The following is a 16,229-nucleotide window of genomic DNA, read 5'->3' as shown; positions in this document are numbered from 1 at the left end:
TAATAGGCTGTAAAAATTCCATGTCCATATCTCATTTCAAAGTTGGATTAAATGGTATACAATTATGTAGGAAAACTGTTATTCTGTCAAAAATGTTGAAAACAAGCCATATTTGCACCCCTCTTTTGAAGTCATAGAGCAGTTTTTTTGGTTAATCTCACTTTTGACACCTCTTTGACACTCAAAGAATCTAAAAATGCATTTACAATAGCAGTCACTCACTCTGAATGCCAGCACCGCCTTGTCAAACTTTCCTGAAAAACAGCAAATAATGACTTTCCCTTTTCAAACATTTTATTAAAAGCTAGGGGACCTCTACCATAGTTAATACACTAAGGACTCCCAACTTCTTCATAATTGGTCAGTTTTTCAGAAGTTTTAACAGGCTATAACTCTGCAATGCCTTTGCGCCCAAATGTCTAGTTTTTTTTATTCCACAGAGAATGTTGACTACTTTTATATTTTAATAGTTTTGTTGAAATTTATAACTGACGCTCTAGCCTTTCCAACCACCTTAAAGTCATTTCTCTTATTACAAAGACTCATTTTGTATATGTTTATTCTGAAAAAAAATCTTGCCAGTCTGTGTCCAGAGTGACATTTTACCTGTCTGAAGCCACTGCTAAGATGTGTCTGTAATATTCATAAGTTCTGTCAACGGTTTTGCAAGGACAAAGCATTATGCATAAATACAAGATATTTAAGATGTGTCCAAGTCAATTTTTAGTCCTTTGGACCAACAGTCCAACGGACTAATGTGATGGCTTTGTGTATGCCGTGTGCTGTATACTGTGGACAGAGATATCTCAGAAACCCTTCAGTAACTTTTTTTGAAATTTGGTTTGATGGCCACTCGGACAAATATCCCCTTCACATATTCACAGCTTGAATCATGCAATGGGAATCACAGATAATAAATAAAGGAATCTCAGATAATAAATCTACAGTAAAAGTTCACATCTCTTATGTAAACAGAACCTTAACGTATTTAATATACACCTTTTTTGATATGGAGAAACAACCGTCTGTTTCACTGACAATCCAGTTGAATACTCATTGTCAGAAAATATCATGACAAGGGTTGCATATTTGCACAATATGAATGTGGAAGTACCGTATGCTGACTCGATCAGACGAGCACTTTCTCTGTTGAGTCTGTTGATCATGTGATATCACAATACACTGAAAAATTCTCGCGAATTTCACTCTGTGGAGGCCACCTAACACAAGTTCCTAACCCTTAGCATCAGTATACCGGTACATATATTTTTCCTGTCAGCAGCAATGCACCATGATACCTTCCTTGCTCTATGTTCTAAAAAGGCCATGCGTATTCTTTAGGCCATGCAGCTACTTTCCTTTCCAGGTCAACTTTCCTACTCTGATCATAATCTTTTTACCATTGCTTAGCTTTACTTGACCATGGTTTCTCCCGGTTTTGGTGGAGCAGCCAAAGTCAAAAAAGGGAAGCTTGCCGTTTTTTGCCTAGCCAGTTTCACCGTCACTTCAGTTCTTCAGTGTTGATGACATCATGGCTGCCACTACGCTGCACTGAGTAATGTGTAGGCACATTACGTGGAGTCCAGTCCAAAATTTTGCAACATTTTAGTCAAGTAGTCATGGTATGCATGCGGTACATGTACTTTGTGTATGTGAGCTATTCTGTGACAATTTTATTTATAACATTATGTGTTACGAATGGAAATATGTATAGGATCCCCTGATGTATAAGGTCATGGATGCACAGAGATAAAGCAGTATGTCTCAAGTTGCATACACGACAGCCCGCGAACAGACAAAGTTATGATGGCATGTTGCAGTTTTGGATTCGCAAGTTTGGCTAATTTTAACATGCAAAAATCTTCTCGCCAAATGCTATTTTTTTCACATTTGCGATTTGGCGAGCTGGCAGCAGAAACACTGCATGCCATTCCTATACACATCAATGTCACCCATGATAAGTAAGTCCAAATGCCTACCATTGGCCATTTGCTATGTTATGTTTAATTGGTATCTAAACCTGTTTCTCAGACGGATACCAGCATACCATTCTAAACATTACGCAAATGGCACTCCTTTTCCGATGGACAATGAATCAACCTGAACTCTTTTTTTACCAGGCTGCCTGTATGGTAAACGGGTCTCCATGTCCACCAAGATACTATCGCAATATACCCACTGAGGGACCCTATGTTGACACACCGGTAAGTCATTCGTCTTACACAAATTATGCCCTTAGTTGCTGTTTTGCTGATCTATGCATGTTTTTTCAAAATGAAACCAATCAATTCTGTTTTTAGTTCAGAAAGGTACATGTAATCCCACAGTCAGTCTAGCAGAAGATTTGTTTGCCCAATTTTATTGGCGCATGATGAACATGAAGGAAAGCAGACAAAAGCAGCAGTTTTTGAAATTCTATGCAATGCATGTAAATTAAAGTTATTGCTTGTTTCCTGAAATGACACATTATACAGATGGAAATTAACATAATCATTGAAAAGTTAATAGTTACTAGTATTATCTTATACCAGTGTGTTGTTTGTACAAATGCAAAAATCATATTGGATAAGACACAAAGAAACAGTGCTACATCAGAAATACATCACACCTTGAACCTATTCAAGTGTCCTGACTTGAATTACTTTTCTACAATGTGAATACCATATTAATAAATGCAGTGAAGAGGTCATTTAGAATTTAAGCAAAGGTCATCGACTTAAATGAAGAAATAAAAATAAACTACGATATTACAATAAGCTGTATTTTTCAAAATGCAACATTCAAATTGTTGGTCAATGGTTATGTCATCTGTGTCACTCATACTACGACCACAAGTCACTTGTGTGTCATCGTCCAGTCTGCACAGCTAGGTTAGGCCAGCATTATCTCCGGCCGATCCCTAACTGACCTGTGCTTGAATGCCTTATAGTGCTGTGTCGAGCATTTCACCAAAAGCTTCAAATTGTGCAGACCAATCACAGCCACTGTTCCAAATTTTATTGGTGAGCAGAAATTGTGTGTGGCGCTGGCCAGTCCACACAATGGTCAGTTAGAATCTTGTTATAGCATACAGAGGTAGCACACTTCATGGATAGATGACCTACACTTGTATATTTGCCCAAATCATGAAGGTAACACACATCAAACCTCCTTTACAGACACATGCTAATCATGTTGAAACTAGTTTCCTCCATAAAAGCACTTTCTATTGTACACATTTGTTGTGAACTAATACAAGTCTGGTGTATTGCTCATATGTATTACTCATACTTACTATACTCTGAACACCTGCTGTGCAGTGGCAGTAGTTGATTCCAAGGCGATATAGCATTCACTGCAGAATCAACACAAACGTTGAAAAGCAAATGTCGAGAAACAATCATCTCAACCCTTTTACCGTCATGGTTTCACCCATCCTTTGTTATCAATGGTGATTGTGGACCTGTATACAATGAATTAGGGATGAACAGGTTAAATCAAGTACAACCTTTCATTAGAGTTGATCTTAGTTTAGTAGAGTATTTGTTTGAATTGTAGGTTTGTCACTCTTGTAATGAAGAGTGCAAGTCATGCGTTGGTGAGGGAGCAGAGAACTGTACGGAATGCCGACGCTACAAGCAGGGCAATCGATGTGTTCCACAGTGTTTCCCAAACTATTATCCAGATGACAACAAAATATGCCAAAGATGCAATGTGGAATGTCAAGGTGGTTGTCATGGCGATGGTCCAACACAGTGCAACCAATGCAAGAACTACCAAATCCCCATGAGCAACGATGAGCAGGGCAATATCACGGTAATTATTTGAGATTGTATCCATGAGGGCAATATCACAGAAACTATTTGAGGTTGTATTCATGATGAGTAGGGCAAGAATATATCAATTATTTGATACTGCATCTATGATGAATAGGGCAATATCACAGTAACTATTTTAGGTTTTACTGTATCTGTGATTACCAGGGCAATATCACTGATATTATGTGACTTCGTATCTATGATGAGTAGGGCAATATCACAGTAACTATTTTAGGTTTTACTGTATCTGTGATTACCAGGGCAATATCACTGATATTATGTGACTTCGTATCTATGATGAGTAGGGCAATATCACAGTAACTATTTTAGGTTTTACTGTGATTACCAGGGCAATATCACTGATATTATGTGACTTCGTATCTATGATGGGTAGGGCAATATCACTGTAACTATTTTACGGTAGGTTTTACTGTGATTACCAGGGCAATATCACTGCTATGATTTGACATTGTATCGATCTATCATTAGGGCAATAGAGTCATTATTTTAGACTGTATCTAAAATGAGTAGAGTATTATCATAGGAATTATTCTGGATTGTACATAACATTAACTTATTAATAAGAGTAGTGCATCAGATCAGATAGTAAAATTCAGGCTGGACCAAAGTCTTTGAATTATGATATTCTCAATTTTATTCTTGCTTCAGTTGACATCATGCAAAAATTTCCACTTGATGCAAATGAATCACAAACTTTTATTCTTTATTATTTATGCTCCAAAGCACTACTGATAGTAACTTGTTGCGATATTTTCTGTTAATTATACCAATAACCCAAACACATATACTCTCTTCCAGTTTTGTGTATCCGAATGCCCACAGAACCAACCATATATAATGGATGACAAGGTCTGTGTCAGTAACTGCACAGATAGCAGTTACTATGTAGATGAAAAAACCAAGCATTGTGAAGCATGTCACGTCCAGTGTACTGATGGCTGTACAGGTGGATCTGCAGGAGACTGTGTCAAATGTAAGAATTATAGATTACGAACTGGTCAGTGTGTAGAGTCTTGTCTTCATCCATTGGAAGATGATGGAAATGGACTGTGTCAGGCAATCATATCACCACCAAAAGATTCATCAAGGTTTGTGCTCAGTTCTATCCATTCCTATGGCATAAATTGAAAAGACGTTAACTTTAACTTTTAATGATATTTTCATTATTTTTTTATTCCAGAAAAGAAAGTATGTTTTCTTGTTCTTCTAGACTTGCCCCAAGTGTGTGGGCATAAAAATATCAAAACAGAGAAACTTGAAGGAATAAACCAGCAAACTGTGGTGTTAGTGGTGAGGTGATTGCAAAATGGAAGCAGTGTACTCTCTGGCAGGTTGTTGTGTAGATCATGGGAAGAATGTGATGGCCTACACACTTATGAACCTTTTAGGGTTTGGGTTGCCATAAATAATTCATGATGACATCAGGCCTTATGCATGTAGTGCAGGCAGAGTTTCTGTGGATGTTTTCCATGACCACTGAATTACGTGCCTGTATTCTTTATTACACTGATTAAGGAAGTTTTATTTCAAGAATGCAATGTGGCAAGTTTGGGACTCTTGTTTTACAAATCTGGCAAATTATCAACTTGATTGAGTGAGACTTAAAACTATGTATAAATGGAATATGAAGGAACAATGTGATGTCATGGTGACAGCCTTTTCAACTCTACACTGGGTTGTATATGATGTTGATTTTGGCCTAGTTTCCTAGTCATTTCCTGCATGCCCATGCTTGTCTCACTGTGTATGATATGGAGTGTGATCGTTGACAAATTAATTCCCATATTTCTGGCTGAAATTCAAGTGTTCAACATAACATCGCACACTACACATATAAGCTTGAGTTGAACGCTAAGCATATCACAAAGTGATTTTGGGTGCGACATTAAGAGGAACAAAAACCTGGGTTCTACAATGAGGACAGAAATTAGAAAAAATATCATCAAAATTACAGGCAATGGAGTTGCAACTTTGGCAACAAGTTTACTTGACAAAATTTATTTTTCACAACAGTTACATTTACCAGAGAGTAATTCACTCACAACAGTGACAGGCATGGGTTAAATAAACTACCTTTTTCAACAGAAATTTTTGTATTTGCATGGGATGCAATGGAAACTATAAAGACAACCATAAATTAGCAATTCATTACTTTTGTCACTGCGAACCAGTTTACCATGGTTTTAAATTCATATTGATATTAGATCAACATTTCTCATTCCTTAGATTTCTTCTTTTAATCAATTCTTGGCTGACTTAACAAATAAATACCATGGCAACATGAGTGAGCATATTCCTCATTGGATGAAAAGCTATAGACACCATCATCTCAGTGATTTGATGGTTGAGTAATGTTGAGTTAGTAACCATCAGTTCTGTGCTCTTATGAATATTCATGAGCATCATCCTTATTTGGCAGCCAGCGGTTGAGTGATTTCTAAATATCAGGTACCCCGGATTGCTAATTATTCGTTCCTTTGATTTTTGTTGACAGCACTGACATTATTGTCGGCTGTGTCATGGGTGTCATCGTTGTTGCCATCATTGTACTCCTTGTTGTTGGGTTTATAATGCGAAGAAAACACAAACAAGAGAAGATGCGGAAATTTATGGAAGATGAATATGTAAGTGTTGGTCAAGTCACCTGGTTTGAAAAAAATTGCCCAGTGATCAATAAGTGGTTATTTGCACTGCACGCATAAATATTTCACAACACACCAAACTGCACATACCATAACTTTACAAGTACATAGAGCATTACGTTTTTCAAGATTTTGCCAAATTTCAAACATTTTCATCAATAAATTTTACACAATATCATTACAAATTGTTAATACACAAATACCATCTGTAATGTACCATTGTCATCAAACAAATTTCTTCATAGTCCATGACAAAACATGCACCATTGTCATCAAATAAATTTCTTCATAATCCATGACAAAACATGCACAAACTATCTGGCAAAGGAATATCCGCCTTTCCATCTATCACCATGGTTTTTCCCTGTGACATCCATTCATTGCTATCAATGGTGAGTGTTAAATGTTGTAGAAGTATCAAAGGTGATCAGGTTAAAGTTTTGTGGTATTTTGCCATGCAGGCATATTGAATCATTCACACTGTCACTGTGCACACAACATTTATTTTGAAATTTTTTTCTGAGTTACATAGCTAACTCAGCTGAGATTATTGTATTCATATTGGCTGTGTTTACAATATAGACATTTAATGGCACTATTTTAACAATGCTTTTGATTCAAACATCACAATAGCAATGTTTTCACAACGTGGAATTGAGATATCCAAATCTTCAAGTATCATTCAATTAAAACAAAAATATGCAAAAAACTGAACAGCGCATACAGCACTGTATGAAATCTTTCTTTGTTTTCCACTCACATTATACATGGTAATCATTATGTAATTTTCATGTACATTCAATTCATATGAAACATATTACGCATTTACAAACTTGTAGTACACAAAGATTTGCCATTTTGAACACATTTTGAAAGAAATCCTATATTAACAGCATGAACAGCAAATAATCACAAGTTGCAAGGCACTTTCTCAATGACATATAGTTTGTTTCTTTATTTCAATTTGGTGTCACAAGTGGGCACTGACTAGCGATATATCAAACTTTGCAAACTAATTTTCCGTTTTTGTTTCTGTGTTGCATGCATTGTTGCAGGCTATGGATACATTCGCTGAGGTAATTAGCATATTTTGACTCCTTAGCTGGCTGAGAATTATCGGATGATTTGCTCTGCATTATTATGTGTGACGGAATATATGATACTGCATGTGTGTGTATGTGTATCTGTGTATGCTGTCATTTGCTACGCAAACATTTGCAAAGAGCTTCTGATTAAGTCTTGGCAGATACACTACCATTACGATGTGTTGCAAATGATATGTTGCAGACATGCAGGACTGCTATTTTATACCAAGCAAAGTACATATTTTGAAAGAGAAACTTTTTTCATGACAAGTGGTTTTGAAAAATATTGATAAGAAATTAGTTTATGACCTGCTTTAATATGGATACTTTTTCCTGCTGATGTGCAGCGTTGAATAAGCTGTTTTTCTGATTGGTCCATTGTCACTATTCACAGTGACTTAGGAAGTCTATTTGTATTGTTTTAATTATATTGGTAAGATTCAGGTGGCCAATTGGATAACAGCTTATTCAACGCTGCACATTAGCCCACTTTTGCTGAGGTAATTAGCATATTTTGACTCCTTAGCTTGCTGGAAATTATTGTGATTGATTAAGGACATGACATGCTTTAATTTACATGTATAATGTTATGGGTACAACATGATTCATGTACAAGTTTACTACAATAATATAATTACATTACTATATTGCTATAATGACCCAATAAGATATTGAGATTGAAAGTTTTTGTTTTATTTCGTACCATAGTGTAGCTGATTATTGTTTCTATAATTGAGAAAACAAAATTTAAACACAGAACCAATCAGTAGTTAGCCTGCATTGACAGGTTTTGAACATTTAATTATCTTCGTGTTTTGAAAAGTTACTTTTCAACATTCATTAAACTTAATGAATATTAATTAAGCATTTCTCAAAAAAAAACATTTTTAGGACTGATTAGTTTTTAATTAAGATGCTAACATCAAGAACTGCTGTCCTGCTTTTTAAAGCTGTATATCTCCCATGGTCCTACCATCTGTTGTTTGTGAACGGAAATGTTGACTTTTATTATCTCCAGTGATGTCAGTTCCTTTAGCTTTGTCCTTCAGTTCAGTCCTGTCCCTGATGTTAGTGATAAACAAGCATTTTTCCATCATTACTACACTGCTGCTACAGGAAAGAGTAAACTCATTTCAACATTTGTGAGTGTAATTAAGTGCATCCAGGTTTTCTGTCACAGTGAATATGGACACTTGCAATACATGTAGAGTGACAATGTTAAGCATTTATACCAATATTAATCAAGTACACATCTCTTCATCATAGCCTCTTGCTCCAAGTGGTGCTGCACCAAACAAAGCATATCTTCGTATTATCAAAGAAACAGAACTTAAGAAAGGTGGAATTCTAGGATCAGGTGCCTTTGGCACCGTGTACAAGGTTGGCAAGATTCTTTACAAATATCCTGTTGACAGTGCAATTATCACATTTTTAGTGCTTTCAGGCATCAATGATTTTAGAGTGGCTTAAACTACAAGAACAAATCACATTATCTCTTTAAATCTTTCATGTTAATGTGTGCCATATAATTATTAAAATATTATTTTTAGTGGATTGATCAAAAGTTATAATAATAGATTATGAAAGTTAATACCATGAGTGAAATGATTCCCATGTACTATTTATAGCATTATTGCAACAGATATGTGAGAAATAAACTTCTCGTGCTAAGTTGCAGTCTTTGAGTTGTGAACAAAAAAATCTCACAGAACCTCTTTCCACCGTCAGGGTATATGGTTACCAGAAGGTGATGATGTCCGTATTCCTGTGGCAATCAAGGTTATGAGAGAAGGAATTTCAACAAAGGCAAACCAAGAATTGTTAGAGGTAGGTACAGACTCTGTTAGTCAGTCACACACAGACACTTTCAAACCAAGAATTGTTAGAGGTAGGTCCAGACTTTGTTAGTCAGTCACATATAGACACACAGACACACTTTCAAACCAAGAATTGTTAGAGGTAGGTCCAGACTTTGTAGTCAGTCACATATAGACACACAGACACACTTTCAAACCGAGAATTTTTAGAGGTAGGTCCAGACTTTGTTGTCAGTCACATACAGAAATACTCTTCCAAACTGAGAATTGTTAGAGGTAGGTCCAGACTTTGTAGTCAGTCACATACAGAGACACACTTTCAAACCAAGAATTGTTAGAGGTAGGTCCAGACTTTGTAGTCAGTAACACACACACACAGACACACTTTCAAACCAAGAATTGTTAGAGGTAGGTCCAGACTTTGTAGTCAGTCACACACACAGACACACTTTCAAACCAAGAATTGTTAGAGGTAGGTGTAGACTTTGTAGTCAGTGACATACAGACACACAGACACACTTTCAAACTGAGAATTGTTAGAGGTAGGTCCAGACTTTGTAGTCAGTCACACACACACACACACACACACACACACACACTCTCTCTCTCTCATATCAATGTGTACATTATGTGTATGTGATATAGATTTGTACATTATGAGGTTATCCCTCGATATCACCTCTTGGTGGGGTCGTATTGCTGCTCGTGCGGTTGTGGGCCGCATCACACGAGTCGAAGACGAGTCGAAGACGAGTGTGATGCGGCCCACAACCGCACGAGCAGCCATACGACCCTACCAAGAGGTGATATCGAGGGATAACCTCTTTATCATATACCTATGCCCACGTTGTTGAATGAATAAATCTCGTGTATTAAAATATGATACGTTTCACTGTGGTTTCTCTTGATGGACTATATTCGTTTGCGTCATCTTGCTAAGGCGGACTGATATACTAGCGTCTGACGTAATCTATATCTATCAGCTGGCTCACTGACAATATTTTACGGTTGAGCAGAGAAATGCTTGAACTCTGTCATCAAACATGTAGGATATCTACCGAATCCGTACGGTACATGCAAGTGTTGTGTTTGGTATTATTTTCCAGAACGCATTTAGGCCTACCATGAATACGTGATATTTTTGAAAGTTGTGCTTTTGAATTTGCCGGTCCTCCGACATGTCCGATAGCACTTTTGCTTGTCGTCTGCGCGTCTGTGCTTATGCACGGACGGAACAGCTGGTCTGTCATCGATCTGTCAGTGTCCGTACGGTGTGATGCTCTGCTCTTTAATTTGTTCAAATTGGTAGCACTACTAGCAGGTTAATCCGATATTGACACATGTGTTTTATTAGTTACCCGCATTTCCCTATGCTTCAAAACCCTGCCACTTTTGGAGATCGGACATGATATCGTAGTCAAAGTCAAAATCATAGACGAGCACCATGGTTTGTTTTGATTAGGGCGCCACCATGTAAGTAGTCCGGTATGCAAATCAACAGGCCGTATCAGGCTTTGTTATGTAAATCAACAGGTCGTATCACTTTTTCATATGCAAATATTCAATTGAATGAAAGAAAGACGCGCTGATCATTCCTTTCATATGCAAATCAACAAGGCGTATCACTTTATTGACATGCAAATCAACATGATAAATCATGTCACTGAACTCCGTACAGACACGATACACGGCATAGGTTATTGATAAGTACCTATACCATCTGCTCTTTTGAAAAACAGGGTTATATAATTTTGGCATACAGGTGCAAAGGTTTGTATGTGTGAGTGTGTATCTGTCTGTTTGTGTCATATATATAAGACATGTGTGTGACATTTCATCTCTTCTGAGAATATAACATTATTTGTGAATTATCATTGCATTCTTATGATCTTGGAAATAATAAATGGTTTCTATGGTTACAGGAAGCCTATGTCATGGCAACAGTCCACCATGATCACTTGGTACGGTTGCTATGTGTCTGCATGGCACAAAACATGATGTTGATCACTCAGCTTATGCCACTTGGAGCATTACTCGACTATATACGTGAACACAAGGACAAAGTGAGTTCTCAGCATCTCCTAAATTGGTGTACTCAGATTGCCAAGGGTATGGTGTACCTGGAAGAGCATCGGTTAGTCCATCGTGATCTGGCAGCAAGGAATGTACTGGTGGAAAGCCCTACAAAAGTAAAAATTACTGACTTTGGACTGGCAAAATTCATAGAAATTGATGAAGAGGAATACAAAGCTGAGGGTGGAAAGGTGAGTCACAGTTAGAAGTCATTATTCAATGAGGAAAGGCAAATATTGAGAAGTATTGACTCTCAAGGCAATATGATGAGATATTCACCCAGAGGGCAAATATTTAAACATGGTTTGAAGAAAAGTACCATTATTCTTTGTGAAAAGATTTTTAACTGTTTTATAAAATTTAGAAGGAAAAATATTCATATGTCTTTCATTTGCATTGTTGTAAACATTAATTTTGTACAAATATATAATTTTGAAAATATTTTGAGAGATTTTATCACCAATCTTCTACGTGTTTTCAGATGCCCATTAAATGGTTAGCATTGGAGTGTATAACTCATAGAAGGTTTACTCATCAAAGTGATGTTTGGAGTTTTGGAGTCACTGCATGGGAACTCATGACGTTTGGTGGTAGACCTTATGAAGGAGTCAAAGCCCGAGATGTTCCCAACTTAATTGAAATGGGAGAACGTCTTCCACAGCCTCAGATATGCACCATTGACGTTTATATGCTAATGTTGAAATGTAAGTATAGCTTGGTAATCACATCACTGAAGTAAATGTCAGATTTCAATTGATATCATTGTTACCAAATATCTAATGTTTAACTTGTTTAACTTCATTTGCATTGTTTATCTATTTTTCCAATATGACTGCTGAATATTCAGATTTATGTCATACCTACATGTATGCATGTCAGTTTGTTTTGTGATACAATCTGATATGGCTGCGTGGTGCCCATTTTGTTTCCTGTGTTTGATGTCCATGTGTCCATTCATGCAAATTTCTCAGAAATGCCTGGAGTGATTTCATTGAAACTTTGTACAACCATTACTACCTATGTCATACATATACTGGTACATGTCAATTTGTTTTGTGATACAATCCAAATATGGCAGTTGCATGACGGCCATTTTGTTTCCTGTACATGTATTTGATATCCATGCACAGGGGCTCGAGAATGGCCAATTAAAAGATAATAAAGAATAATGCTATTAAATCTAGTTTTGTGTATGAGCCTTTTCAGTCCCCCCTGACAATGTCGGGGGGGGGGACTCACAGGTTTGGTCATGTCTATGCATGTCCATCCATTCATCCATTCACGCAGATATCTCAGACATGCCTTTACCAATTCCTTTCAAACTTAGTACAAGGATAATACACTATGGCATGCATATGCACATTAATTTATTTGTGTTGACGTGCATAATTAGTGTTAATTTGCATAATCAGTGAATTTTGAAACCGAGCTCTGTTTCTGGTGTTACGGTGCCAAATTTGATGAAACTTTGTACAGATGTTGGTCACATAGAGTTCCAATAGCACACAATGACATATGTCAGTAGTGTGTCCATTAATTGCTAATTTGCATATTTGATTAACTTTCCTAATAAGTGTGCTATGTCCAGAAATACTGCTCTAAATTTGATTAAACATGGTACAGATGTTGATCTTCTAGTAGTGTAATGGCGTGCAAAGATATGTAGCAATATCATGTCTATTTAACTACTGATTTGCATATTTAAAGTTGTAATTAGGCTGATATGTCAAAAATCTTGGTACAGATGTGTGATCTCACAGTGCTGTAATACAAATCAATCATACTTAGCGGTATTGTTTAAGTTAATTTCTTATTTGCATACATAGTGAATTTTTGTTTTTAGGGTGAATGTCCAGAAGCACCACATCAAATTCTATGAAATGTGGTACAGGTAATAATCTGTCAGTATAATACTAGGCTGCAAAATTTTTGGCAACATCCTGTTAATTAATTACTAATTGTCTTGTTTAATGACCTTTTGTAATTTGTGGTTTTATGTTTTCACTACCATGGAACTCATTCTCAGCCATTAAGCCCCATCTGTATCACAGTATTTTCAATCACAGACCCAGTTAATGAACAGGATTCTATTCTCTCCAAGAACTTGTAATCAAAGTACCCATTAACAAATTGGGACTGTGTCATCAGCAATGACTTGTTATATTTGTAGCAAAACTTATCTTATTTTTACCTTCTCGTGTCTATTTATAGACAGAGAAGGTATTAGAGTTGAAAACCAGTATGCTGCTGTCAAGTACTTCCGTCTGTCAAGACTTCCGTCTGTCAAGATCCGTTGACGTCATGCTATTGTGATGGGTCATATCATAAACTGGTGGGGGTGTTCATGGCTCAGGTTGAGGTGTGGGAGAACGATTTTGAGCTATGACCAAAATGAAAAGGGACTTAGGGATGGACCATTAGATCTTGGGAGGGGGGGTGGTCACAATGAAATTGTGAAAATTTTTTTTTTACTATTGTAAATTTCTGAAATTTTTTTTTTCCAATTGAGATTAGCTGTGCAAATTTTTTTTTTCAGAGTAAATTTTCAGATTTATAATTTTTTTTCGTTCGTCGCTGTCTGAAAATAAAGAGGGCAAACATGTGGTGCCAAGCACCACAAGCGGCCACGCAAGCGGTCACTGGGAAGAGGTCAGGAGAGGGGTGTCCCCTCCTGCCGTTGGAGCTTTTGAAAAATAGAGATTACAATGGTGTTATTTGGTGGCACTTGGGGAGTATTTTTGCCGGGGGAGGTCAGGAGGGGGTGTCCCCCTCCTGCCGTTGGAGCTTTTGAAAAATAGAGATTAAAATGGTGTTATTTGGTGGCACTTGGGAGTATTTTTGCAGGGGAGGTCAGGAGGGGGGTGTCCCCCCTCCTGCTGTTGGAGCTTTTGAAAAATAGAGATAAAAAAAGTATTATTTGGTGGCACTTTGGGAGCATTTTTTTCGGATTACACATCATCCTCTGAAACATGGTCTTCTTGCTCCTCAGTAGCTTCGTATAGTTTTGAAAATGACTATTTTGGTTTCCTGGCTTCCTTTTCTACTGCGTGGTGAAATGCCTACATTCACCCCACCAAACATCATGCATATCTCATGATTTACAATTGATTTGACAAGCTGAGAAGCTAAAATAAGCTAAATAATATAGTGAAATTTACATATTTGTGTTTTTAGAGCAATTGTTGCCCTTTTTTGATCAAAACATCTATTTCTCTGTAGCAGCATGTCCAAATTGATTGGATGTGTATAGATGTGTTGAAATTTCAATATTTGTCTTTTTGGGCAATTTATGCCATTCATTGTCAAAAAATCTGTATTCTCTGAAAGGGCTTGTCCAATTTCTTTGAAATTTGCTACACAAAAACGATTAACCATGCAGATTTATTCAGTATTTGCTATCGAGAAACTTTCAAAGTTCAACCCTTTTATGTGTTTTTGTGTTGGGATTTGTTGGATAGATGGCATTCTACGTAGTGTATTGTTGAATGTTAAAAATGTGTTGCTGTTGTTATTTGAGGCTGTTTTTTGAGAAAAAAGAATTGAAAATGCCTTTTTAAAAGCAAAATAATACATAATGACTTGATATGTTGTTTTATCATTATTGACGTGTTTCTACTTGTTCACCCATTCTTGCATTCATCATTGTAATAAAATGCTGTGAAAAAAATGAAACTGATGTGGCCTGCATCTGTTTACCTTGATCTTAAAAGGCAAATACACATTCTGTCTTGACAACCATACCATAGTTTCAATGTTTTACCTAGTGTACCTGCTTGGTTTGTACGCAGGAAACAAGTAGAAAACAGGCTCTATAATTTCATAATTTTCAAGTGATCAGAATACAAAAGTCCTGAAAAGATAAGATAATCACAACTTCCAGTATAAGGGATACAGTCACTCTAAATGTATAAATTAAAATTAAAAATGTGCCAGGAGGATGTATTAAAAATACAGAAAGTTGCTTACTGTCGGTAAAATCTAAAAAAAATTCAAAATTTTAAAGACTTTTGCAGATTTTTTTTTTACGCCTTTGTCTTCTTATTTATTTTTTTTTTTTTTGCAAACTAGTTTGAAGATTTTTTTTTTCCTAACTTTCTGCTCTGAAAATTTTTTTTTCTGTTTTTGACCACCCCCCCTCCCAAGATCTAATGGTCCGTCCCTTAGCGGCATAGCCACAGTGTTAAGCCTTTCTCCAAGGTTTCTTAGTTGACTACAATCTATTACAGACTACTGAGCTGACGTTAGGGGTACTCACTTTGTGTTTGCTCACTCTGTGAGCGCTAGTGTTTGGTACTGAGTTGCGTGGATATCCCCTCATGGCCTCACGTGATCTTGGCCTGTTGCATAATCTGCAGAGATGATCATATGCCTCCGAGTCTGAAAACTGTCATTGTGTAAACCTGTCGGCATTTTCCTTGCATTTTTTCTCATTTAATTTTGCAAAATATCGGCGAGTACCTCAATATTTCAAGATAACCCTTTCTTCCCAATCGTTTCCTGGAGTTTCAGAGTCATATGAACGAAAATGAGTGAAAGTTTTAGACAGGAAAATCGGACGTCGACCATGTTCAATGTTTACAGTACAATCAGAAGTTTACGCGGAAGAATTAACCAACAAACACTATTCATGATGCCCGCCCTCTAGAGGCAGACCCTCCTATATGAAGTACCACATTTAATGCTTGTGGAAAGCTTGACCACACAATGGAGCATTTAAACTTTAGAAAATGACAAACTGAATAAGAAGGTATTCAGAAAATGTCAAATACTGCGGAAAAATGCGCAAATATTCAA

General features: G+C 36.7%; 1 protein-coding gene across 2 annotated transcripts in view; it reads left to right on the top strand.

Moving 5' to 3' along the window:
* Nucleotides 1-16,229, top strand: part of LOC139143274 (epidermal growth factor receptor-like) — a 70,509-nt gene that overhangs the window by 44,052 nt on the left and 10,228 nt on the right. For both annotated transcript variants that reach the window (XM_070713471.1, XM_070713472.1), the window contains 9 exons: nucleotides 2,121-2,204; nucleotides 3,538-3,795; nucleotides 4,617-4,906; nucleotides 6,313-6,442; nucleotides 7,516-7,536; nucleotides 8,812-8,925; nucleotides 9,274-9,372; nucleotides 11,285-11,626; nucleotides 11,917-12,139. In XM_070713471.1, the coding sequence (XP_070569572.1) occupies nucleotides 2,121-2,204; nucleotides 3,538-3,795; nucleotides 4,617-4,906; nucleotides 6,313-6,442; nucleotides 7,516-7,536; nucleotides 8,812-8,925; nucleotides 9,274-9,372; nucleotides 11,285-11,626; nucleotides 11,917-12,139 (1,561 nt within the window). The remainder of the gene's footprint in view (nucleotides 1-2,120; nucleotides 2,205-3,537; nucleotides 3,796-4,616; nucleotides 4,907-6,312; nucleotides 6,443-7,515; nucleotides 7,537-8,811; nucleotides 8,926-9,273; nucleotides 9,373-11,284; nucleotides 11,627-11,916; nucleotides 12,140-16,229) is intronic.

The sequence above is a fragment of the Ptychodera flava genome, chromosome 11 (genome assembly GCF_041260155.1).
Source record: "Ptychodera flava strain L36383 chromosome 11, AS_Pfla_20210202, whole genome shotgun sequence".
Taxonomy (NCBI): domain Eukaryota; kingdom Metazoa; phylum Hemichordata; class Enteropneusta; family Ptychoderidae; genus Ptychodera; species Ptychodera flava.
The sequence above is the reverse complement of the archived record's forward strand: the minus strand, read 5'-3'. Positions and strand labels throughout refer to the sequence as shown.